At 50.1% G+C, this 25,454-nt stretch overlaps 9 protein-coding genes across 9 annotated transcripts; 4 read left to right on the forward strand and 5 right to left on the reverse strand.

The window, feature by feature from the left end:
* Nucleotides 1-145: 145 nt before the first annotated feature.
* On the forward strand, nucleotides 146-1,549 carry JN550_007724 (uncharacterized protein; the record flags this gene model as incomplete). The annotated part of the gene is made up of 1 exon (XM_049319606.1): nucleotides 146-1,549. The coding sequence occupies one exon, from the start codon at nucleotides 146-148 to the stop codon at nucleotides 1,547-1,549; it is 1,404 nt and encodes a 467-aa protein (XP_049170381.1).
* A 438-nt stretch (nucleotides 1,550-1,987) lies between these two features.
* JN550_007725 (uncharacterized protein) lies at nucleotides 1,988-3,772 on the reverse strand (the record flags this gene model as incomplete). Its single annotated transcript, XM_049319607.1, has 10 exons — nucleotides 1,988-2,405; nucleotides 2,471-2,511; nucleotides 2,566-2,738; nucleotides 2,787-2,887; nucleotides 2,948-3,038; nucleotides 3,104-3,126; nucleotides 3,190-3,211; nucleotides 3,331-3,387; nucleotides 3,513-3,651; nucleotides 3,707-3,772. 10 exons carry the CDS (start codon nucleotides 3,770-3,772, stop codon nucleotides 1,988-1,990), a joined length of 1,131 nt encoding a protein of 376 aa, XP_049170382.1.
* A 1,556-nt stretch (nucleotides 3,773-5,328) lies between these two features.
* JN550_007726 (uncharacterized protein) lies at nucleotides 5,329-6,120 on the reverse strand (the record flags this gene model as incomplete). Its single annotated transcript, XM_049319608.1, has 1 exon — nucleotides 5,329-6,120. One exon carries the CDS (start codon nucleotides 6,118-6,120, stop codon nucleotides 5,329-5,331), a length of 792 nt encoding a protein of 263 aa, XP_049170383.1.
* A 1,164-nt stretch (nucleotides 6,121-7,284) lies between these two features.
* JN550_007727 (uncharacterized protein) lies at nucleotides 7,285-8,982 on the forward strand (the record flags this gene model as incomplete). Its single annotated transcript, XM_049319609.1, has 1 exon — nucleotides 7,285-8,982. One exon carries the CDS (start codon nucleotides 7,285-7,287, stop codon nucleotides 8,980-8,982), a length of 1,698 nt encoding a protein of 565 aa, XP_049170384.1.
* Nucleotides 8,983-9,681: 699 nt separating this feature from the next.
* JN550_007728 (uncharacterized protein) lies at nucleotides 9,682-10,605 on the reverse strand (the record flags this gene model as incomplete). Its single annotated transcript, XM_049319610.1, has 1 exon — nucleotides 9,682-10,605. The coding sequence occupies one exon, from the start codon at nucleotides 10,603-10,605 to the stop codon at nucleotides 9,682-9,684; it is 924 nt and encodes a 307-aa protein (XP_049170385.1).
* Nucleotides 10,606-16,489: 5,884 nt separating this feature from the next.
* On the reverse strand, nucleotides 16,490-17,335 carry JN550_007729 (uncharacterized protein; the record flags this gene model as incomplete). The annotated part of the gene is made up of 1 exon (XM_049319611.1): nucleotides 16,490-17,335. The coding sequence occupies one exon, from the start codon at nucleotides 17,333-17,335 to the stop codon at nucleotides 16,490-16,492; it is 846 nt and encodes a 281-aa protein (XP_049170386.1).
* A 711-nt stretch (nucleotides 17,336-18,046) lies between these two features.
* Nucleotides 18,047-19,302, forward strand: JN550_007730 (uncharacterized protein; the record flags this gene model as incomplete). Its single annotated transcript, XM_049319612.1, has 2 exons — nucleotides 18,047-18,625; nucleotides 18,685-19,302. The coding sequence occupies 2 exons, from the start codon at nucleotides 18,047-18,049 to the stop codon at nucleotides 19,300-19,302; spliced, it is 1,197 nt and encodes a 398-aa protein (XP_049170387.1).
* Nucleotides 19,303-19,492: 190 nt separating this feature from the next.
* Nucleotides 19,493-20,788, reverse strand: JN550_007731 (uncharacterized protein; the record flags this gene model as incomplete). The annotated part of the gene is made up of 1 exon (XM_049319614.1): nucleotides 19,493-20,788. The coding sequence occupies one exon, from the start codon at nucleotides 20,786-20,788 to the stop codon at nucleotides 19,493-19,495; it is 1,296 nt and encodes a 431-aa protein (XP_049170388.1).
* A 3,493-nt stretch (nucleotides 20,789-24,281) lies between these two features.
* Nucleotides 24,282-25,403, forward strand: JN550_007732 (uncharacterized protein; the record flags this gene model as incomplete). The annotated part of the gene is made up of 3 exons (XM_049319615.1): nucleotides 24,282-24,371; nucleotides 24,433-25,198; nucleotides 25,270-25,403. The coding sequence occupies 3 exons, from the start codon at nucleotides 24,282-24,284 to the stop codon at nucleotides 25,401-25,403; spliced, it is 990 nt and encodes a 329-aa protein (XP_049170389.1).
* Between the last annotated feature and the right edge of the window lie 51 nt (nucleotides 25,404-25,454).

The following is a 25,454-nucleotide window of genomic DNA, read 5'->3' on the forward strand; positions in this document are numbered from 1 at the left end:
TTTCGGGGAAAATATTATCACAATCAGAAAATTCCTGCAGCATTGTCGCTCAGATCCTCAACATGCTGATTGCAAGCCCAAGACATTCGTGCCTACTCGACTCGTAGAGACTGGCGCAGATGTAGAAATGCCGAGAATTGCAAACATGAGCACGATGGGCGAAAGCACGGAGATAGACTACGCAACACTGAGTCACTGCTGGGGTAATTCAATGCCACTTAAGCTGACAAAAGAAACTCTTGCCGCATTTGAGGAACGCATACCGTTCCTGCTAATTCCCCCCACGTTTACGGAGACAATCAATATAGCACGCTCCATAGGTATCCGATACATCTGGATCGATTCTTTATGTATTGTCCAAGACGATCCGGAAGATTGGGAAAGAGAGGCTGCACAGATGAATCGAATTTACGCTGGCAGTCAACTAACCATTGCCGCTGCGCAGTCTTCAGACTACTCAGGCGGTTGTTTCCACAATGATTTTCAAGATCAGCACGGCCTAGACCTTTTCTTTAAGGCTCAATTAGGCAATCCAAATGATTCTCCTACATTGGTCCGATTCTACCAGGGAAATGTACGCGACCGTCCCATCCGGCGGAACAGGCTCAGCACCCGTGCTTGGACATTACAAGAACAACTGCTGTCATCTAGACTAGTGTCTCGTCTACATCCAGAGCTACATTGGCAGTGCCGCACGGAGCACAAAACAGAAGGCGGCCTTGTGTTCAAATCGCCAAGCGAGGCGGGAAATTCAGTGATAGCCTGTCTGCCTCGTATCGGGCCTCAAGGTCAACCGTGGCTGCGGGTAGTCTGGGAGAGTATTGTAGAGCAGTATACGGCAAGAGAGCTCACTGATGAAACCGACCGTCTTGCAGCATTTGCCGGGATTCTTCGATATTTTCAGTCGGCTTTCAATGAAAAACCGATGATTGGGCTGTGGAAGTCAGCATTGGCGAGAGACATGGCCTGGGTACGGCTGGGCGTGAGGGAAAACTTGGCCGCCAATCCACATATCCCATCTTGGACTTGGTTGTCGTGTACAGGACAAGCAAGTATGTCATTCTTCGACATAACTGACGTCTCTCCTCGTACTACAGAGGGAGCGTCATCTCACATTGAGTTTTTAAGCTGGGATATACACTGGGCTGGGCTGCCGTACACTTCTCCGGTGAAGGGATCCAATCTTCACGTGAAAGGACCGGTCATGGACATCGAAATCGGCCCTTCTGGCGATGGTGTCAGTCGAAACCCACAATATCTGCAGGTCTTCGGTGAGAACTTGACTTACACGGATAGGACCAAGATCCCATTCCGATGTGTTGGTCAGTTAGACAAAGGGGACATCGACAGGACTGCAAGCTACCCTTGCCTTCTTTTGAGCTCCCGTACAGGAGATGACACTGAAGGGCCAACACAAGAGATATTTCTCATCTTGGAGCCAGTGAAACCCGAGATTGATGCGAGATACCGGCGTATTGGAATAGCTAAGCTTCGGAGTAGAGCGCCTGTATTTGACCTAAACAAAACGAAGTCATTGACTTTGGTTTGAAGATCATTTTGAAAACTTAGACAGTTAGGCTAATTGCGGGCGGTCTCGAAATGCGATATTAGAAAGTGAAACATGCGTACGGGGAAATGCGGACTGTGCAGGCGCTATTGGGAAGGGAAGTCGTTCATGGGAAATCGATCAAGTCTGCCCAGTATGATTCTTGAAAATAATTCCTTATTATTAACTAGGCATTTGATTCAGGGTGACGTAAACCGCTAATGAATTGTGCCCACAAAGGACTTGCATTATGTTGCGCCAAGAGAAGAGCAAAGCTACTGGTGCTCTGGAAGATACAGGAAGGCCTGAGCCGTACTGCGATTGTTGGAGTAAGAATTAAATTTTGTCCCCTTTCAGCACTCTTCCACAGGTAGGACAGTATTGTTATTAATGATAGACCCATCTCTCGTTGACACTGGGCTCATCTGCATCGCAAGTCGATTAGGAACCAAATGGGTTCTCTCGGTGTTTCAAGTCGCTGGTGCTGCTCGTACTAACCTCGTCGCCGTCTGCCGCCTTGGTATGTACCACCTCAGTGACAATGGTGCGCTGAATGCCCGCGAGTTCATGGCCCTGGTCACTGTCTTGGCCAGCTTCGTCACAACTGCCAAGCTCGACGTGTGCATGGTGCTCAGCATTGTGTCGCCCGGCGGCTCCCATTGTGATGGTGTCGAGGAATGTGCGCTGCGCCTTCGCCCCTGAGCTGCCTCCTTTCCCACCATATCGCGGCGTATTATTGTACGGGCTTCGATTCTCGTTACTCGGGTTCGAGGCTTGCACCACCTTGCGAATCAACTCCGCCATGTTCATCTCGATATGGAGCTTCGACATGTATGCGAACGACTGGAAACTCAGGTAACTAAATTTGGAACAAATTTTAGCCTGCACTGCGTCGAGAAAAAGAAAAGGAGTATTTAGACTGACATGAGTGCATTGGGTAAGCTCATCAGCCCGATGAATATAACCTGAAATGTCTCAGCAACGTTCTGCAGCACTGATCATAAAGTTGGGTGCCGTACATCGAGGGAGATGGAGACAATGACGTATACAATGTTGAGTTTGAATAATCGATGGTATTTAGTGAGGCCGTTGGCGATAAGCCTCGAATTGACCATATAAAGGAAAGACGCATTCAGCATAAGGTCTATGATGAGAAAGATAACTTTCTTACATCTGTCCCAAATGTTGTTGACTTGATACGTGTCAGCGCAATGAGTCAAATTTTGGGAAATAGCCATACCGTGGATATAAGTTTCGTTGATTTGCATTCTTGCCGGAATCCAGATACAAAAGACGCTGATATTGATAACAGACATAATCGCAGCGGTGCCCCATTTCAATCTGTTGTCAACAAGTTAACATATGTGGCAACAAGTCCGGTTATTCTAAATGGTCTCCTACCGTGCTACATTCCTCCTCACCATCATGAGTAGCGATAATCGATTGATAATGATTTGAACAATAAACTGAGTTTGAACGACCCAGATGATCACTTCGGTGTTTTATTGTCAGCTCTGACCATCGCGGCCGTATGCTATACGCTGAGAGACCACTTACAAATGACAAACCACAGCGAGAAGCTTTTCGGTCACATCAATATTAGCAATGGTGCAATGCACTGTGAGAAAACGGGATCGGTATACCTTGGAGGGATGCTTCCTTTCACTGGATACAGAATTAGACGGTTAGCCTATACTCTCTGGTATTGGCTTTGAATATGGTGCAAAAGTGCAAGTACAGAAGCATGTGGCAATTTGTAGATCTGGTGGGGCACTTAGACTGACTGTAGAACCAATTGATGAAACCCAGCACTATATTGGATGCCCAATGCATCCATATCACTGTTCGGAATCAAGATCAGCGTTCGGCTTCGTACATCAGTCCGATAAACTGCCTGACTCGGAGGCCAAAGCAGTAGATCAAACCATTGTTGGGTCAGATGGGTCGGGCGACCCCCCATACTTACTGAAGACATATACATTAGCCTTTTTCTGGCGTTTCCATATTCGCATTGTTTGTCGAACCGCCTTAACGGCAGCGAAGAGGGCATTAGACATCAGTAGTCCTAGAAATATAGATGCCAGGTTCATGTTTTCGGAGTTGACCTTCACATGTCAGCATTGCTTTGCTCGTCAACTCCTCTTTGTCGGTCGGGCATACCGGTTGTTCCTGAAACCAGGGAGGTATGAGGAACCCATGTTGCTGATCTGATGGCTGGGACGACATCCTTACGAAGACTGCTCTCCCGTGATTGTGAGTGCAAGCTGTTAAAGTCGAGGTCAAATTTTGAAGAGGCTTGACACCCGACCTCCAATGGCAGATGACCTGACTATATAGACATGGACAGATCCAGCAGGCCTCTCCAAGCCTCCCTCCTCCTAGGTTCAGTTGGCAAGCTAACATGATTAGCGACACAAACAGGCAAATATATCTCTCTCCCTACGAAGAATTTCTGGGTAGACTATGATAGGGTCTATTCCTTACAGGGCTGAGGGCATATGTGCACGAACAGCGACAAGACATTTAGCGAGTCAGCAGTAGAGACGGACCATCGAGCTGTCTAATCCGTGGTTAATCTGATCCCCATTTGGCTTGGTGCTAACCAGTTTCCAAGTTCAAGTGCACTAACTCATACCACTAGCGTTGCCAAGCTGGAGTCTATTGCAATTTCTCCGGAAGGATCAGCCAGTTGTTGAGTCGCCAGTAGTAGATGCTTTTCCCCGGCCACCCGGCCCCACTCTTGAAGAGATCGTCAAGATCTGCTCGGTTCCCAGCCCGCCGGTTCAACGGATGCTTAGTTCAGACGAGTGCCAACTTTTCACTTCACTGAGCATCTGATTATTGAGATGATTATTGAACCCATCCAACCCGCGCGGGTTTGAACTGCAAAAATAAAAATCATCGTGGACAGGGGGGGGACTATTCTGGGAGAGCAGTCCTGTTTTGACTCACAAGTTGCACGTCATGAACATAGAGAGCGATATGAACACGATCACAATTTCTGCCAAGCTCGAAGGATTCCATGGTGCATCCCCTAATTCTGAATACTAGTGCCATAACGATGATCCGGGGTGCCCCAAGTTTTGACGACCTCGAGATAAGACTCAATGCACTACGGCGTCTTTGTCAGGAGCCGTTCAGAACGAACTAATGATGCTAGACATGTAGTGGTGAGCGATTTTATGTCGATCAAGTCCCAGGCGTATTTGATGGTCATGCAGACTAATGATATTCAGGGGCCGAAGAAAAACCGTTCCCCTCCACCGTTAGTTTGAATCGTATAGTATGTTCATCAACGAGCAAATACATGACTAAATATGCGCTAAGAGGGACCCTTCAGCTGGGGTAATTCGAGGGATTAAGACCCTCAAGTGTGTAGGTAGTCAGTCTTGGACGATACTTACCCAACGTTACGAATCTTGTAGATACGTTGCAACCCCAGCACTAGTTCATAGTTCGGTAGATCAAAGAGCTTCACAGCTTAAGTCTCAGCCTTAGGATAAACACGACAAAAAGTTTAGGCACTTGACCGCGAAACGAAGTGTTGCACACAGCGCATGCCACGTCAGGTTTTCAAATATGCAACACAATCAAAGTTCCTGACGCGGCTGCTCAATTTGGTATACTGCGATCGCGTGGAATCATCCCGTGTCACACTTCTATCTGCGTTGCCATAAACCGAAAACAAGTGAAAAAACAGATCAACTAGTCTACCCCTGAGGCGGTCTCTTTGTTTCTATCTGCCTCGAACACGCACTTCGACCACGGCATCTTCCGGCGATCTAGTGAACTAAAGACCCGGTGTCGTCGGCAATTTCTAGAATGTATTCCACTAACGGATTCACATCAGTTGCCTTGAGCGGTACTCTGTGGCCGCCGTCCCACTCTAGCACCCTGACTGAATCACCATCGCAGTAGTTGTCCATCAAGTCACGGTGAAGATGTAGAGACGGGTCATAGAGACCGTGAACATGAATCGTGGGCAGCTTGAGGATGTGTTCGTCGCTGGCGGCTTCCATCAGGTCTGGCGCTCCCGGAAGTCCAATCTGCGAGGCATCAGCCAGCATCGACGACCGGAAAGTCTCTGGGTCGAGCGAGACTATCGGTGCTCGCCCGGCCAGCAAAACAGCAAACCTCCACGTTGATCCCGCGCCAGCCTCCCCCAGTCGCTCGACCCGTTTCTGGTGCTGGAATAACAGACTTGCAGCAAGCTTGGCGCCCTGACTGAAGCCAAGAAGCCCAACCCAGGGGCCACTCGCGCCAGCTTGATCATCCTCGCGCATAGCGGTGGTGATTTGCTTCGTGATGTCGTTGATGGCGGTCTGGTTATCAAGCTCCTTATGCTCTGGGAGCCAGCGAAGCCACCGCTTGAATGGCCCGTAGTCGGCGTAGACGCTGACCACATCGGGCCCTGGCTCGCATAGATACGGAGCTTCCGCATAAGCGAAGCGGAAGTGCTGCTTCAGCGCACGCTCAATCATGCGGCACTGGGCCTTGAAGATTCGCGCATTGGTGCCGCCGCCATGAAGACACAATATACGAGGGAGTTGAAGGTTCTCCTCTTTGCCGGCCATGATGGATACCGGAACCGACTCGATGCAGCACTCCGTGGTTCCGAGGTCAAGAACGTAACGGACGCAGTTTGCGTTGCGCTGCGCTGATCTATCTCGCGCGCGTACCTTAGAATAATCGCCCAAAGAGACACTCGATATGGAGCCTCAACGAAACCTATGCCGAGATAAACGATGAGAATGTTAGGATGGCTAAATGCTGGTTATCACCGTAAGACCCGGCTTCGGGTGATATTCGAAACCTGAATGGTCCGACCTTCCTGTTGCGATACGTTGATTTTGACCAATCAATGCGGAGCATTCGGAGGCCATCTTCGGACTTCACCACGGCGCCGCCATGGCGTTTCTTGAACTACATACGACGCCAGAGCAGCAATCTGACACGTCGGAAATGCCCAATCGGACAATGTCAGTGGCCCTCCGGATGCTTCGTGCGCGGATTGCTGGCATCTGCCGCCTCCTGGACGGGTATGCTTTTCGGCACTGGCGATAGTTGACACCTCCTGTGGTGACTTGAAGGAAGGCTGTGGTAGACATGGACCCCCTTAGCCGCTGATTCATGGTGGCTTTGGCCTGCTGAAGAGTTTCGGAGGGTTTATGGCGGCGCTAAGGACAGCTGGGACAGCCTCTCCAGGCTTAAGGTCCCCCCAGCCGTAAGCTGCCACACGCCACATCTCTGGCTCACAGTTTGTTGTAGCACAATTTTGGACGTTGGTCCTCAGCATTGCCGTCAGCTTGGCAGAAGCCAGAAAGTCAAACGAAGCTGGGGCTATATGTACCAGACCTTGTATCACGCGCTGGTGGCTACCCAGTCAAGTCTCACTAGCTGGTATGGAAGCACAGTGATCACCGTGCCTATGCAAATGAACCGGGATCGTTTCAAGCAGGTCGGGCCTGTTAATGATGTCGGCCAATGCCCCAACTAGACAACTGGAGAATGAGCAATGACTCGATAAGGTCCAGCCGGAGTGCCCTGTCCCATTGGCGAAGAGGCCCACATGGCGGGCATTGACTAGGCCATGCTGGTCTTCGATCTGCAGTGGATCTGGGGTCGCTGGCTCCAGACCATTTCAGTGTAGACAGTGGACAGTTCGGCGCTCTCTCCACCTTCCTCTAGACGTCTCAGAGACCCGCGCTCCTCGCTCCTCCATTGTCACCTTGCCCCGAATGCCAGGCCGGAAGCGCAGCGATCGGAGCGGTCCGATACACCGACGGGCCCGAACGGGCTGCAAGACCTGTCGCGCACGGAAGGTTAAGTGCGACGAGGCCAAGCCAACCTGCCGGAACTGCTCGACTCGCGGCATTGCTTGTGACAATGGCGTCCAGCTCAAGTGGCACGAAGAATTCCAGAGCCGTGGGGTAGCTTTCGGCCGGGAAGGCGTGTGGACCAAGGATCCGGATCGTCTGCCGGGTCCCGGGTCTCCATCCTGGACTGTGTCAGCCCCAGTCAGCCGCCTCTGCCTGCCGATCATCGGGCCGCAGCACTTTCTGAACACAACCTACTCCGACTTTGACCCTCGCCATGCTTCACTCCACGAGGCATCGCCCGGTTTGAAGGATGTGTTGGAGGAGTCCAGCTCGAAAGCCATCATATTGGCCCCCGTGAAATCCATCCCGGGGAGACCCGTTATCCCGCGAGCCTTGTCACCCTTTTCCAGCCTGGGCGATCTCGATACAGGCTTACTGGAATACTATCTCAAGCGGTTGTGTCCTTTAACCACCTCATCACGCATATGCCCATCGCCTTTCGCAGATCTTATACAGCCACTTTGCACGACATCAGGCCAGGAAGATGTCATGCGCGCGCTTATGGCCTTCTCGGCTCGCCACAGAAGCATCACAGACCCGCGCTGGAGTGAGACTGCTATGGCTCTCAAAGGTGGAGTCCTTGTCTCTTTGCAGAAACGATTGTCTTCGCCGGACAGCGCAAGTCTTGGTGCAGTTTTCTCCCACGTCCTGATCATCATGATGTTTCTCTGTCTGTATGAGATCGTCGACAAGTGTGATCATCGCTGGGTTATACACCTACGCGCAAGTCAAGATATTATACGTCGCTGCAGGGCTCTTGGATTTACCCATGCCCAAGGCGATGCTGGTGGCTTAGCCGCCTTCGCCGAGCGTTTCTTTGCATTTCAAGACGCCATCAGTCGAACAGCCTGTGGAGATGCACCCCTATTCGGCGTTGACTATTGGGACAACTTGTCGAACAAGACCGAAGTGGATTCTTGGATGGGGTGCAGTCCAGAGCTTGCAGGAATACTATGCGACATCACAGAGCTCGGCAGATCCAAATCGACAGAAAGCATCCCATCAGCGACCTTTTTCGAGACGGCCGATGTGCTTGAGAGGCGGATCCACTCCCTGGCAGCTACTACAAGAGTTCCGAATGACGATGAACTGATGCTATCAGCGGAGTTGAAACGGCTCTCGGCATCGCTCTACCTCCACTGCGTTCTGTACGATGCATCGCCCTCAACGCCCCTTGTAGCGCGTCTGGTGAAGGATATCTTAGAACGAATTCATCAACTATTGAGGACCGGCAGCGCAAGAGCATTGGCTTTCCCAGTGTTCGTTGCTGCGGTGGAGCTGGACGCGACTGACGATGTGTTGATATATGATTATGCATCAGGCGAAAGCATACATGGCAGGCGACTAATATTAGAAGCTCTTGACGCGATGGCTACTCACTCGCTGTCGAACGTCACAAGAACACGCGCAGTTATCCAAAAAGTCTGGAGATTGCGCGACATGGACATAAACGATGGCTTTTCTCAACAAGAGGCTAGGGAAGTCAAGTCTGAACATCGAGCAAACGATTGGACAACCTTCGTTGGCCCGAACAGTTCCTACATCAGCCTAGCTTGATAACTTGGGGTTATCACGACTGACTTGGTCAATGAGCAGGCACCGGATGACAGTGGCGTGAAGTCACCGACGGCCGCTGTCGGTTGCCACGCTGAGATCAATATTCTCGTTTACGAATACAGACAACACAGATGCATCCGTCCAGTACTCGTTCTCGTCAAAAGGGACCCGTTGCCACAGTGCAATGAGGAGGTTGGCAGGATCCTGCTTGCATATCGCGGCAGTTGACGCTGTCGGGCAGTTTTGGGCTCAAACGTCGATGCAGCGCAATACCGACAACACCAGTTGAGCATTCCATACTTCCGCCTGTTTCAATTGTGCAAGAGTGTACTTCTTAGGAGTATGTTTTCCCGTCCTTACATCTTACATTCGGAGTTCAAGCTGTTGGCTAACTAACTCTGCTTCAGATGTCATATTCAATGCTGTCACGTGTTGAATCATTTAGCTTATTTGCTCCATGTTGCCTCATAACATGCGGCAATTACGTGCATAATCTGAGAGATGAGTGTGAAAGGGAACTCTAATACAATTTCCGTATCGGTACTGAGCCTGTATTCGACAACTGAGGGGTTATGCTTTACGCCCACATCTTCTCAATGGCGCCTGGAAAGTAGGCTTTTTCTGACGATGTTGTATATGGCTAGCTACTCTATGGGTCTGATGGGCACATGTCATACGCTCTGCGCCTAGTTGACTGATCTAATACGTCGCCGGAAGTTGACTTATCCTGCCACCGTCAGTCAGCAGTATCTCTCCATTGAGGTACGCCCCCGCTTTACTGGCCACAAATAGGATAGTGCCAGCAAAGTCCTCCTCACTGCCCGTCCTCTCTGCTGGAGACCTGTCTTTTGCCATCGTGTACGCTCCCTCAAAAACGCCATCATATCCCGGTACGCCTTCGAACTTTGCCATCTTGCTCGTCCCCCTTGCGGTCATCTCGCTAGGGTAAAGACCTGGTGCGATAAGGTTCGCCCGAATATGAAAGCCTGACACGGACAGAAAGGTCGATAGCATCTTGACCATATGGTGAACCGCAGCCTTGGACGTAGAGTAAGAGAAGCTCGAGGCCATGTGCCTACTCACGCCGGCCACGGACCCGGTGACGAGGATCTGCGAGTCCTGTGGGACGTTGCGCTTCTTGTTACCCGCATCAAGCAGGTCAAGGAATGCAACGGCCGTATAAAAGACAGCCGTATTGTTGATGTGCAAGGCCTTGCTGAAGGACTCGACGTCAATGTTGAAGAAGTTTTCCTGCACCTCCTGGATGGACCGTGGGCTGCCGTCTTCCTTGGTGACCAGCGAGGTGTGGTCGCCGCCCGAGACCCCAGCGTTGGCAAAGAGCAAGTTGACGTAGCCTTGCTCCTTCCGGACCCTCTCGGCCACGCTACGAAGAGACTCCTTGTCTGTCACGTCGCCCACCACCGGTATGATGGTGCCGTTGACCCCCGTCTTGGCCGCGTCCTGCAGCGTCTGCTCGCGGCGCCCCACGATGTACACGGCTTTGGCACCGTTGGCGTCGAGGGCCCGCGCAGCGTAGAGCCCCAACCCGCTGCCTCCGCCTGTGATAACGGCAACCAGGCCGTCGACGTTGAAAAGCTCCGCGATCTTGTTTGCGGGGGCCATTTGCGCGGGTGTGCCACTTATCTGTGTGTGCAAATCCAGAGATACTCAATCTAGACTAGGTCTACGATTGTAATTTATTATGACTTGTTCGAAGATGTTCAAACAGCAGATCACCTTGGCATAGATTGTCCCTTGCAGTTTCAGTGTTTGCGGATTGCGTGCTCCCGTCCACATTGCTGACATCATACCATTGAGTCGCAATGTGTGGGGTAGCTTATTCCCCTGGGCACGTAAATACTTTACCAGGGGTTAGCGGTTAGCCTACGCTGTTGGTAAAGGTTCTTCTCTGGATCTATGGGTCTGCACTACGAGGGGCTCAATCGCTTAATTGGACCTGGGCCATTCCAGTTGCAGTACCCTGAAAGGATCTGGACCGTAACTACACAGTAGAGTCAGACAGCACGAGCGCCTAGAGGACATGCAAGACCACGATGACCCTCTGATTGGCCCAAGGACAGGCAGTGCTGGCCCCCACGATCCATTCTGGCCTGTCAAGTCGTGCACAATTCGTCGTGCGCCATTGAATGCTTTGCATTTAGGGCTTTGGTACCAAGGGCCAACGACTAATTTAGGATTCAAGTTAATGGTGCATTCAGCTGCGCTCTTAGCCCTTAGATAAGACTTTAATTGGGCATTACGCAGCTGACTACTCCATGCATACTGCTGAAACCTGGATTCGTCAGGAATCGTATCAATTGAAAGGGTGACTAGACTATTCAGTTCCACGTTACGTCAACAGCGAATCAACAGTATCGCAGCTTGACGAACGGATCATACATTGGAACTATGAGACACCCCATTTCGAAGCAGCGCTTTTTTGGTTCGACGATATTATCCACTTGACACACCAGAGGTTGCTTGGCGTCCAGCTTGCAGAGCATGACACAAAACCATGAAAGCGGTTGTCAAGCTGATCATCGGCTCCACGGCGTTGTAAAAGCCAAAAGTCGCCAGTGGCCACTGGGATATCCCGTATCTTTTGATACTATTTTCATCCCAAACCTAATGAGGCATGGCCATCGCCTTTAAATCCTAGAAGGCGCATATCATAAGAGGCCTAACAGGTGACTTCTTCAGTGACCGCTTTTACATCACGAGAGCCAGCATCGTGTACAGAATCATCTCCACCACCGCTGATTCAAGCTACAAAGACGTATGTATGTTGCTTAGCTACAAATGCAAGGTGGTGTCTGCTGCATCTTGTCGTCACACAGGGAGAATTGGGTTTGTTACGTTTCTGTAGATATTGGTTACATGTCTCAGATATGTCCTTTTGCCCATATAACACGTCTCCTTGGGCCCGCCTCAATTTCTCATGGTCATTCAAAACCAGCTCCAGATTGTTCCTATCATCCCCGACTCTGACCATCGCGCTCTGTCTCCAAACGCGGGAGAACCTCTTAACTCCAGCTCCTGTGTAATCCAGCTCATTTGGCACTGAAGACTTCAGGGACAAGATAACAAGGTCCTGGAGGTCATCCCAGCCAGTAAGCTTATAGAGCTCTAATCGGCGTCGAGTACGAGGTTCTCGGGAACAGTAACGCAAGGCGGATTCAGCCAACCATGCCAGGAAATAGGCTGCGACCACTGCCAGGTAAAGGCAAACCATAACGAAGGCAAAGTCTAGCGCCCTAGAGGGCGTTCCTGATCCATACCCGTACTGTTCCACTGTGTAATTCCAGGCGCCATGATCAAGTAACATTAAGGACTTCCCATGTTCAAACGAAGGCCAGCATTCGGCTTTTGGAGAATCCCCTGCTTCAAAGAAGGCGCAGCTTTCATTTAGCTTCGTCAGTGTGCTAGTGCGGTATTGTCGATCTTGCAAAGTAGGTTCAGTAACTGCTAGCCGATCCGTAGTGTCCTCTGTAACTATTATGGGGTTTGTAAAGGACCAATTATATCGGGAAATTGCATCAACAAGAAACAGGCTCGACAAAGTCTCAAGTTGACTCTCGATATCCCCCTTAGCTTCCAGCGCAAAGTAGGCTATTGTGGCGTTGCTGAATGGATCGAAGTCTTCAAAAGGAAGAGAATCTTCAAAATACATGATTTCTTGCGATAAGATCATGTCCATCGCCGTAAGTGAGATCGAGGTGACAGGGCGCTTTGCGGCAAATTCGGCAAGGAACCTTTGTTGGCCTGTAGGGCTGACGCCAACGTTGACCGTTTGAGCCCACGACGTATTAATATCTATCGGCTTCCCCTTAGAGTAAAAATCATCATTTAGAATCCAGTTTGAAGATTGAGTGATGTTGTCTTCTATTATACTATTCCGGCGGGTCTGGACAGTTAGCTTAGACGGTGTCCATCTTGCTGTGAAGGTACATGCGCCCAGCCACCAGCGCTGAATATAGTCCGTTACAGACGTCGAACCGGTCCTGTAGTAGGGAAGTTTAATAGTCGCTAATAGTGGAGCGTCCGTTACATTGACCCATTGAAATATAGGGTAAAAGCTGGAAGATGGGTTGAAATCCCATAACGAAGAGTTTACACGACGTTGTGAGTTACTGCGTCGCTTCCAAGTAGCACAAATCGGATCTTCGGAGCATCTTAATCCATGTACAGGCCAAAATGGAACAGCATCGGTGTCGTTCTCACGCAGCGACTGCCGAGAGTCTTCCCAATCCCAGATCTGACATTTTGCTTGCGTCTTCGTCAACCACGTTAGTGATAACAATCAGTATATATGTGTGAAGAGGGTAGTAATGATATACGTCCCCACGAAAAATTGAACACATTTCTAAAAAGAAAAGTGCGGGAATGGCAATAGGATAAACATTACTCACCAGTGGCTGATATATTTGGTCAAACTGGGAAGTGCTCACCCGGGTGTCTTTGGTCAAGCCTATATCCTCAATATGATAGTCGTCAAGATAATTCGAGTAGTAAGTCAAAGCAGCAAGTGCTCTTGACGAAACCGTGGTACTGGCAGTAGCAGAGCCGTCTGTAGCGTTTGATCTTGCTGTGTGAAGCCATCGACGCATCTCTCGAGCCCCGTTGTTAAATGCAATGCTGATGTTTAGTGCATTGTGGCTGTTAGCGCGGGCCCGAGCCCAGTCTCGTAAAGTGCCCACAGTGGCAAAAGGGCAACCAGGGCTTTCGGCTGCGGTTGCGGTGCAGTTCACCCACCAGGGATCGAAATTCATCGCTCCAGGCCATTTGAAGGGTGCGTACATAACACTTTGAGGGAGAGCCGCAGATTCTTGCCGCGGCCACCATCCAGGACTTGGCACCAAAAGAATTGCTGCTGCGGGACCTATCACTAATGATAGAGTTGTGGCGAGCAGCACAAATGTTGCAAAAAGGATGGCCGATCTACTATGAAAACTAGATAGGAAGCCGGAATGGAAGAGGTAGGCAAGGGTTCCAACTCGGTATCCTGCAGTAATCAGCCCAAGGGGTAACCCGTCGCCAACTAGTCTCGCACGATAGAGATCTAAAGCAAGCGCAGATAGGGACAGAACAACTAAAAGTTCGTATACTTTGACGGCTATTTGTAATAGCTGTAAAACAACATTGGTGTTTAGGTGGTAGTTTCCAACCGACGTTTGAACCGGGATAGTAGCCTCGAATTCGAACCAGAAGAGTTTGCTTGTATTAAGCCGTATCAACACCCCACTTATCAGTATTGCAGGTAGGTGCAAAACAATACTTCTGAACATCTGTGTGCTGGCTTTCCGTATTATTGACTTTGGTTGTTCAAACGTGTATATTATGTCCTGTTCTTCCTTGTTGGGGACTAGCAATGATAAATATACGTTGATAAATTGTTTCGATAAACATACCTTGATCCTCATTGCTTGACCTAGTAGCATCGTCTATCCTGGAAGCTCTGTCGAACCCATCTGAATTCGTCTCAGGATTAACAACTTCGAAAGATAATGGTCCAATTCTTGGGGCAGCTGTTTCGGAGGAATGGCTGCATTAGTATTATTAACATTCGCCCAAGGGTATCAAGGCCGATTTCATACCTGAGTGGCATCTTCACACGATTAGACGTCACCTTTCTACCTGTAGCCGAGTAAACTTGTTGAGGTGATAGAAGAAGGAAATGTAATATATAAAGAAAAGCCGGCCGATGAGCCTGAAGGTAAGACTCGGCTTAAGGTCTCAACAGCACTTCTTGTAACCCGAAAGTCTGCCTGCCCGCTTATCGCCAGGATTTTCGGTGGCACTTCGATATCGCGTGAGTAGGATTTGGGGGCTTGTCATGCGTGTGTTGTCAGCCCGGGGGCGGTGTCAACGAATTTGGCCCCAGGCTCTCTGCACATCCTGAGCCATGGCTCAATTAGCCTATTAGAGTTGGAGCCCAGGGTATATTTTTTTAACCTTTTTTCTCCCCCGTCAAATTGGTGTCACTGTGTCATTTAATAAATCGGGCCTGTAGGGGTTGATCAGCGCTGTGCCATATTGAAGCATGTGCAGGAGGGCATGGAAAGGAGCTCCCAGGAGACACATGCTCAGATTGTACCACACACACACTTGCAGCGAAGCAGTGAAGCTCGCTCAAGTACAAACGCGGATGGTAAGACTCAATGGACACCTGTTCAGGATCGGAGTGACCGAATCTGATATCTACACTCACAAGTGTACTACTTCGTACTATCCCTTCGGGTTAGTCAATCAATCCATTCCATCCATATCGTCCCTTATGTCTTGGCGTTCAAGACATACAAGTGCTTGCAGTATAAGGGAGCGTTGTCGGAGTGGTGGATGCACGGAGGTCTCCGTGATAGTTGCCTGATAGCAATGGAACTACTTCACAGCTTCGGCAGTTGTTTGATTCGAAGACCTGGCACGGCAATCCTTCACTGAAAATTCATATAGTCACTCATTAAAACGCTTCATCAATATTAGCGCGTATACGGCGACGAATATTGAGTCAACGATACCCGAGTACAAAGACACGTTGAAAAGGCGGCCAATCGACCCTTCACAGCGCTCGAGGTTTCGGCCGGAGGTTATGCTCAACAAACGGGATACCTCAAAAGATCAAGTGGTAGTTCGTCCGGGTAGCGCTTGCCTTCTAAGCTCTCAGATTGTATCGGTATCACAGTATCTTCAACCAGACACGATCAAATCTTCCCTTGCGGATCGTTTTAAGAGGACAGTGCAGTGGAATTACAACGGCGGCCTGGCGTTGGATATTGTAAAAGATCATAGCTAAATCGTCGACCAACTTCAGATATGGTTATATCAAAAGCCCTACAAGATATTAGGAACAATTCGAGAATCGGGAGTAGCTTTCATAGGGAAAGCCGAAGAAATCGCAGAAATCGTGCCGAACGGCGGCCTCCTACAGCGTTGAGTTATCAAGACGCCAAGTCAGCTGAAGTCAATGACCAACAAGGTAGGGATGGTCAACTGCAGAACAGTGAAGAAAAGGAACGGTTTAAGGCGGGTACAGATCTGGATTTACCACTACAGCTGGCTTTTCTATCACCGCAGGCAGAATCCGGGGACCTGATTGTATGTATGCGTTACTGGTTCCTCTCCTCATTGGATCAAAGCTACGGCGCGATAACGGAGCGATTACCTGCTGCGGGCGGGCTCGGCATAGTCCAACACTTCTTCACCCATTCGCCAAAGAAGTCAATTTGTTGTGCGAGCTCGTAGGAGAATGCTGCATCAATGATTCACTGAAATTGTGGAGGGAACAGAGAGAATAGACGTTCTCTTTCATCTTGTCTGCCATGTGACGGAAGTGGCTATCTGGACTACGTAAAAAGGAATGTCGACTCATACAGTCTAATCCGTAAGAACCGCTCTAGTTACCTAGTTCTAGTGTAATGATAAATACAGGTAGGACATAAACATTTGACGTAAGCACAGCGGGGGTATAGTGTTCTCAACGTATTAATCAATATCCCTCATCATGCTTCATTCAGACAGACCAAACGTTGATCCACGCTGCAGAGTCGCATTCAATATCTTTCGCCGCAGTGCTTATTGTGAAATCTCCATCCGTCGTGTTCGGCGCTAGGGGGTACGTAAAACACTGCCCTGGGAAGTCGGTGTTGAAAGTATTGCGCCAGCACACACCGCTGCAGACAACTCTTTTCTTGTTCCTGATGTCGGCTTCGGCATCCAAATTGTACATTGTGCAAGCGTCGATGCAGTCGTTTAAGCTCGTAACAGGGCGGTTGATTATATTTTGACCCGTTCCCAAGAATCGATTATTGCACAGCTTGCGGAACTGTTGGTCCGTACCCGGAGACGTGTATATCGTGTTGTTTGAGGAGGGGCAGTCGCGCAAGAGCGTCTTCGTAGGGCCCACGATCTGGGTCGCAGTTTGCGCGACGGATAATGTGGATGTCGTGGACGCTGTACGCGTATTGGACGCGACGGCTTGTGTCGTTGCGGCGTCGGGTTTATCAGGGTTGATGCTGGTAGTGGACGCCGTTGCACTATTCGTAGGGCCGGACCCGGATCCGCTGGTATTCCGCTGTGATAGAGCGGCTCCAATGCCTCCTCCAATAGCAGCAAGTGTCACTATTATAGCCCCCGCGACGATGGCATAGAACAACCTAGGCGAGAAGCCGCATATTCGTCGTGTTTGTGTACTCTCGTAGACCTCGTACGCATGAGCGGCGCTCTTCTCGGCCGTCAGAAACCTCTCCGGGCCTGGGACCGGGCCTGCGACTACCTGCGGCAAGGTAGGGTCTAGGACCACCTGGGGCGAGGTGCCCGGCACAACCTGAAGGCCCGAATAATCGATCTGTGAAGCCATGATGTGGTGCTGGGACTCGGTCTCCCAGTTGCGCAACTAGCAGGAGCTGCCTCTGGGCACCTTGCTTTTTATTAATTTTTTTTCTTCACGCATCATTGAAGACAACGACGAGGAGGCCCCTAGAACAGTGCCACTCCCAAGAATTGCCTTGCTTACCAACTCGCCTGAAAACCCAGAGTTGCGGACGCTAAGCCACCATGCGGGTCTCGTGTGTAAGATAATGAATGTCGTTAAGGCAGAGTTCGTTTGACCCCTGGTCCAGCGCTGTTGCATATAGTATTCCTTTTCGCGCACTACGTCCTGGCACTATAGAGGGTCCGAAGGATCTGAATCATAATTATACATCCCATATACTGTATAGATGGTCACACACACATTAAGTATCTGCACGTGGGAGGCAGGCGCCTGTTACAACACAATGGGCCCTGACTTTGCCAAGATAAGGTTGGGCTAAAAGTTCAGGTGGTGGGGGCCGCTATGCCTCTAGCGCCGCTTGCTGTGCCGCTGGCTAGCCAAGCCCGTCAGTCCTATTAATGTCCGCTGGAACGCACGCGGACAACCCCGACTTCTTGAGCCGATGATCAGTGTCAGATCGACCATTGGCGCAGGCGCCTGCTCTCATCACCAGGGAATGGTAGACACAGGTCTTGGTGCATATATTACACCCTGGGGTTCTTGAGTATTGAAAGACGTCACGCCAAGCGAGAAGCTATGGATAACCAGCTGCTGTCGTGCGCCATCTGCGGCAGCCAAGTCCGGCCGCCAATCTCGCTGGACAACGGAGGGTCGTTAGATCGCAAGCTGGAATGGCAGACGCACGCCGTTGTCCTCAGCGACCCAGCAAAAGAGTTCGAGACGCTCGAACAGCACTACAGAGCTGGCAAAAAGAAAGATGCAGAGCAGCTCGTCCTCGAAGTCGGTGACGAGATCCGCAGAGACCGCGCGACCGTGACCTGGTCTAACACCTGCGTCTTGGCGGAAAGCGGCGACGAATACGCCCCCAACTGGCTGGCTGGCTTTGATGAGAATAATATTGCTTATGAAACCCCATACAGCATTGTGGCACATGAGGTTTGCGTGGATATTGCACTCAGGGTGATGCGCATGTCTCTCAGCGACATTCATGTTCGGTCGCTGCGCACCTTGTGGAAGGTCCTGCGTACCAGGTTCGACGCCCGCGACAATGAATATATGGGCTCGGTAGCAGAAGCAGGGCCGCAACACGTTGTCATGAAACACTGTTACTATTTGCCTTCTGCTTTTTCTGATAATGCGTTTGGCTCAGACTGGGTAGGGACCCAACTTGCGCTGCTGCGCCACTGGCGAGACCGTAGCCTGACTTTCTATAGGACACCGCTGATCCCTCCGACAATATACCACATATTGCTTCACTGATCATTTCAAATATAGACCAGGTAGAGCCTGAGTCGGTAAATACTCTTGTGGCACAATTCCGTCAGCGTTTCCTAGGTCTTCCTCCTGAGCTTCGTGATCGAGTGATTTCACTCATGGGATCATCCAATGGATTGTCTACCAGTTGCACACACTTGCTCCCGCAGCACATCTGGAGAGATATCCTACTTGGCGGAAGATACTTGCCTTTCTTGAAGGGTTTAGAATGTGGCGACATTGATAAGAAATGCCAAGATGCAGCACAAGAAGGTATGGAGCTCAACTGGGAGCTGCTGGTGCGAAGACTGAGCCGACCTGTGGTGATCCTCTGCCCCACGGGTGTCTTGTCTCCCCACTTTGATGTGCTCTGCTACCACAATATGACTCTTCCGGATGGCCTGCGAAACCGACGAAGGATCTGGCAGTTGGTGGAAGAGATGTTCGTGGGTGATGTGCGGCCAGCTCGGAGGAGCTGGATTAACTCCACGCATGTGCCCTCGATGCCAAGATATTGGGATGAATACGGCGAGCCGGTGTATCCTGTGGAGAGGATAGCTGCCATTCCCGAGATTTAAGAGAGGAGCTGTGGTTAACTTGGTTGTCGCCGAAGTTTGCGAGACTCTGACCGAGGCTAGGAACAACTGACCACTGAAGAAGCCGTGTTTTTTGCACGAAGTGATCCGCTACTTCTACACGTTTTCATTGTTCCTACATCGAATTTCTTGGTATCTCCGCCTTTAGTGAAGACACTCTAAGCTACATGCTTCATTGATCGCTACCAAATCTCTGAACTCTGAATCTGCGGCGACCGCCATCTGTCCTTCCTTTCAAGGACCCTATATCGACAGCGCGAATCTCGTACCCGTCATACTCTGAAACCAGAAGGGTTTTTCCGTCTGGGCTGACTCCAAATTCCCGTGGAAATGACCCCATAGGTATCTGTGGAAATCTCACGGGCTCATCTTCCTGGAGAACTTCTTGGGTGTTGACAACAGTGAGCCCGCTTGTCGTGTTACTGTATCCGAACCGATTAGAGTCTGCTGTAAACACGTAGCTGCCGACTACAGCTACAGCTACGGGCGATGTGCCTGTCTGTATGGTGGTCACGAGAGCCCTGTCGAGAGTGTCATTGGAGTTCAACATTTCGGTGTCAAAGACGAGGAGTTCGTTGCCTTCGCGAGCGTTGACCCAGAGATTCTTTCCGTCGGGGCTGAGCTTTACCCTAACAGGATGACAACCAGCGTCGACTGCCCACAAGAGAGATGACGCCGGTGATTGTTTGAGCTTTGCTACGTCAAGAACGGCGACGGACCCCACCGTGTCGTTCGAGCTTGCTGGTAAGCCTCCAATCTCGTTTGTTACGTAGAGCTTGCTGTAGTCGTGGGAGAAAGCGAGGTCAACAGTATAGAATCCCAGAATAATGAAGCCCTTATACACCCCGGTGACTGCTCCATCTTCAGCTCGGAAAACGTTCCACACCTCGAGGCTCCCGTGCTTGAAGGTAAATGGGCTACCAAACTCCTGCGTGAAGAAAACGTACTGGTCGTCTGGTGTGATAGATACCATGGCGGAGTAATTGCCAGCTCTCCCATCGTTGGCAAGTACACCGACAATGGAATCATTGCGGCCAGCAACCGCTCTTTGCGTGTCAATCACGATGGCTCCATAACCGCCCGCTGCGTATAGGTTTCTCCCGTCATTTGTTATCGCAAGTCCGTGGAAGATATAGGCTTCGGTGTCCGGGTCATCCTCGTCAAAACCAAGCCTGGCTGCAATCGCGTGTGTCAGATGAATCTGGTATTTCAGAACCGGCTTGAACTGTGATGTGTCGAGCACGCCGATAGTCCGACCAATGACAGCAAACGCTATGTCGTTTGTAAGATATTTGATCCCGAACGGATGGTGATCCACGGAAGTGCTCGCGGTCGTGACGTTGAGAACACTCTGTGGTGGAGCTATCGTGGAACATACCGCCGTGGGAAACGGAGGCACGAGCCTCGACAAGGCCACAACAGACGATGCGGCAGTGATCGCAGCCCACAAGCCTGCGAGGATAGCCATGATGCCCACCGCGCCTAGATAGCCCACGATCTGACAGCAACTCCAGACTCGAAAGTCAGATACAATCGGGGATGATATGTGCGCGAATCGACAACCATTTCGGCTCCCTTAAGCCGGATGCATGGCCCTGGCAGTAGGGCCGCCGGGGCTAGAGGTCCCCACCCCCCACGCACACCAGACGAGTTGGTAACCCAAGCAGTGGTACCCCCGCGAGGGCGACAGTCTCTACCTAAGTAGTTACCGACCTTAACAGCTTTAAGGTTGGCTTGGCAGACCCGTCCAGCCAGACGTGCTAGCCAACAACGGCCAATCACGCTTCTGGGCACCTTCTCCATCAGGCAACCCGGCTCCGGCTTAGTGCGACTCAGCCTACTTAGAGCTCGCGGCAGTTCAAGACTGATTTGGTTCAATGCCACCACTCGGATGGGTATTCACTCTCGGCAAAGTATTGCATGGTCAATTGGACCAATTCTCATTGAACCCTCTCGTGTCTCGCCTCAGTGACCCATTTCCCTGCATCTTTCGGCAACTGTCCAGTGAAGAAATCCTCATACCGCGTCCTTAAAGTCTGCACCGTGGGGGGAAATGATTTAGCGTCACACTCATCACTCCACTGGATTTTTACTGGACCCGAGGAAGATCTTTTAAGGAATGGTGTGGTACACATGGTCAGGCAATGCGGCGTACTGTGTGTGATCCACAGGGGACCAGCATGTCGTCGTGGCACCGACAGTTGACCATTCGGCTTCCATACCGACGACGTTCCCGGGTATTAATACGCACCCGACGTTGACCAGGGGTCTGGGCACACATAGACCACACGTTTTCAAGAGCGGCCACTTATTCACTTTGACAGTAACGAGACCAATATCGAGTGTGATCTATAGATAGGAATACAGCGCGTGCATGCAGGCAGCTTAATTTGGTCACACAGTAGTGGACAGATCCAGGCTGTTACGAGCTGGACATTGATAAAGATGCTCATTCAGAGTTCTTCACCAAACCATCCGATTGGCTCGAGGATGGCGCTTGCCGTCTACCCGTTACATTTGAAGTAACTTCAACGGCGGACCAGCGATTAGCTATCGCCATCGGGCGACGTTGCTGGTTAGAGTACGGTGGAACTCACGATACCAATGGAAAGTAATCATCTCTCATGGTGCTTGCAAATTCCCCTGCGACAGGTGCCGATTTCATGATTGCATTGTCGCCTGAAAACCCATCAATCCTTGCCTATCGCTTATCAGTCATCAATGAGTTTTCTTGTTCGGCTCTATTTTGCAACACCGTTTCATACGAAAGAGGATATGATATTTTCTGTTGCAATTTCAACGAAGCGTCCTGGAAGATCTCGCGCAGATTTTGGTTTTTGTTTTAGTGCGATCCTTATGGGATGCGATGTGTTGATGTATTAAAGACGTATATTACCCACGGAACTACGGGGTACGGAGTAGCTTATCTCCTTTTTTACAAACCGACTGCTGCCGGCTGGGAGTAAGATAACAGCTGGCACGGCTACGTGTGTGCATACCCCAAAATGTATCATCCTCGTATGATGCCGATCAGCATCAGGAGACTGGGCAAATCGAAGCGTCTCAACGAGGCAGTAGACACCGAATCGGAGACATTTCCCCCCACAACCTAGCCTCGAAATAAGCAGCTGACCCTGCGCTTCGGAACTAAGTCCCGGGTCTAAGATGACCTGCATGTCTACCTGTTGGTATGTCATTACATTCCTCCGAGGATACACAGTCCAGACACAGCTGCAGTGTAACCGAAAATCTTATGAAGCTAAGATTGGGCTCATCCAACGCACACTTATTTTCAGCCGACCTCGAGGCCACACAAACAGTCCCAACCATACAGATTAGGCAAAACGAACTTTTTTCGACCATGATCTCCATACAAAAATCCATCGGTCCCAGCTTATCAAGTTGCTACACTAAAAACATCAGGACATTACTCCACCTACGGCTTTTTCTTTTTTTTGTACGATTTATCTTCGGTCCGATCACGATGAAGGAGCACAAGCTCATGGCTACTGAACCAGTTCACGCTCAGAATTCTTCATGGTAGAGCCTCCCAGAAGAATCAGGGACCTGATAGTCGTCTCCAACCGAAAAGTGAGGGTGCAAAAGGTGGTTGAGATTATATTGGCCTTGACACTCAATAGTCTTTCATAGTTTACACCATAGAATTCATTATTTCCGTCGCCGCGGTAGAAGTAGAATGGGTCGACTTTCACCTGAATTCTATCTTTAGGGGTTACGAACAGTACTACAGCTCTAGGAACTTGAAAATGCAGCTTTTCCCTCTTGCAACATCCTATGAAGGGAACAATCTATCCCTGTGGTGATTGAGGGCGGTGAAGATGAGACTGATATAAAATGTAAGAAACTATGAATGATCGGTATGTTGGATATTTAAATACTCGGACGCCTCCAATACAATCACGCCGTAGGATTCGTATTGTGTGCTCACAATGACTGTGCTAGCATGCCGAAGACCCAACAAGATGGCGTTCTCACCAAAAAGCGAAGGGAATACACATATCGGCCATTCTATTGCACGGTATCGTCTTCGCTCAGTTATTTTCACACAGTTTTCTAGGGCCACAGCACAGCGGATTGCATCGTTGACGATCTCTTCAAAACAATACTGAATAGAGTTTCGACCGAGGTGCACACAGTGCTCTGTCAGAAGTATTAATGGTAATGAGCAATGCTGAGCCATTCTACTCAGTGCATTGAGTATCATAAATAGGTAGTACACTACGGAGTGGCAAGCTGCTGTTGACGCAACGGGGCCTACTTACTCAACCGGGACTTATAACCCTTGCAAACTCAACTCTATGAACGATCAGGAGAATCATGTACCTTCACCCTTTTTCGTATTAGTAAGTCCCAGGTTGCATCAAGGAGCCATGTCGAATCATGTGATACCTGGAAAGGAACACCACACCCATCGTGATCAATGGACTGTTATTGATATGGAGTGAGTGTCTACATCCACAATGGAGAATGAATCCTTTGCCTCTTAGATCAGCTATTAGAACTGGGTTACTCACAGATAGGCCATTACCCTATGTCCTCTATCGCATGGTGACCTGAGAACTGAAATTTGCATACCAGGTCGTAGCAAGGCAGGCTCTCCTTGGTGGCCCACGTGGGACAAGTCTTTCCTTGTCCGTCTTTCAGCCCAGCAGATGGGCTTTGCAAGCGGATTCATACCCCTACCATTTTTCGCCAGAATATGTATACCAGGTTGGGTCATCGGGCTTCCGGTGCGATAGGGGATCCGGATTATGCACATTGCCGGACTTAAGGTGCCTATCAGCGGCCTCACGGATTCTTACCTCACTCCTGAGCACTTGAAGCTTTTATTAGTCCGCATTAAAGCACCTTTCCCCCCAATAAACAGTACTATCTACAAGCACAACAACAGAAGCCCTCGCGATCAAGGGATTGTTGGTTTAAAAACTCCAAACTTGATCATGGGGCCGACGCTCGGAAGTTTGTGGACACAATTCTTTCCTCCGAAACCTCAATTTACTGAGAAGGATGTTCCCAATCTTGAAGGAAAAGTAAGATATCCTCTGCACAATGACATGCTTGCTGGACTGTCAGTCGTTTTAACACGCGCAGGTGTATATTGTCTCGGGATCGAATACGGGTGTTGGCAAAGATTTAGCACGAATTTTGTACGAAAAGAATGCTAAGGTGTATATCGCTGCGCGTTCCGAGCCCAAAGCCCAAAGGGCGATCGCAGAGATGAGAAGAGCAGCACCTAGCTCAAGGGGAGACCTAGTGTTTATGCCCTTAGATTTGAATGACTTAACCACCATTAAAGGCTCTGTTGGGCGGTTTCTCGCTGCTGAAAGCAAACTCCACGCTCTTTTCAACAACGCTGGTGTCATGTCTACCGAGACGGACCTGGTAAAGAGCAAACAGGGCTATGAAATACATATTGGCGTCAACAATTTGGGGACATTCTTATTCACACAGCTGCTTACCCTTATTCTCGTGAACACTGCGAAAACAGAGCGACCCAATAGCGTTCGCGTAATTTGGGTCTCATCTTCAGGCACAGAGTTCCGCGGCCACGAGCGTGTGGGCGTATCTCTAGACAACCTGGACTACCACAACATCATTCCTCCGCTAGATCGATACGCAATCAGTAAGGCTGGGAATTGGGCGCAGGGGGTTGATTTTGCCCGGCGGCATAAGGCCGATGGGGTATTGAGCATCCCCTTGAACCCAGGAAACTTGGCTTCAGAGCTTTACCGAGATCAAGGTGCCATTTTCAAATTGTTCCTCAAGTTGATCACTTATCCGACGCTCTTTGGCGCGTACACGGAACTGTATGCCGGAATTTCACCAGATATCACTCTTGAGATGTCAGGCACCTGGGGTATGTTGAATGGCCTATCCAGGGGGTTTGCACTGAGATGGTCCTCATGCTAATGGGATTTTTTTCATCAGTTATCCCGTTCGGTCGCATATACCCCATTCGCAAAGACTTAGTAGATGCTACTAAGACGGAGGCTGAAGGGGGAACGGGTGGAGCGAGCAAATTTTGGGAATGGTGTGAAGAACAAGTCAGTCCGTATCGATGAAGGGTGCAAATAATTTTCCTGCGGTTCGCAATATTGGGCGTGGAGCTTTCT

This window comes from Neoarthrinium moseri (genome assembly GCF_022829205.1).
Source record: "Neoarthrinium moseri strain CBS 164.80 chromosome Unknown scaffold30_Wmoseri_CBS_16480, whole genome shotgun sequence".
In the NCBI taxonomy this organism is placed as follows: Eukaryota; Fungi; Ascomycota; class Sordariomycetes; order Amphisphaeriales; family Apiosporaceae; genus Neoarthrinium; species Neoarthrinium moseri.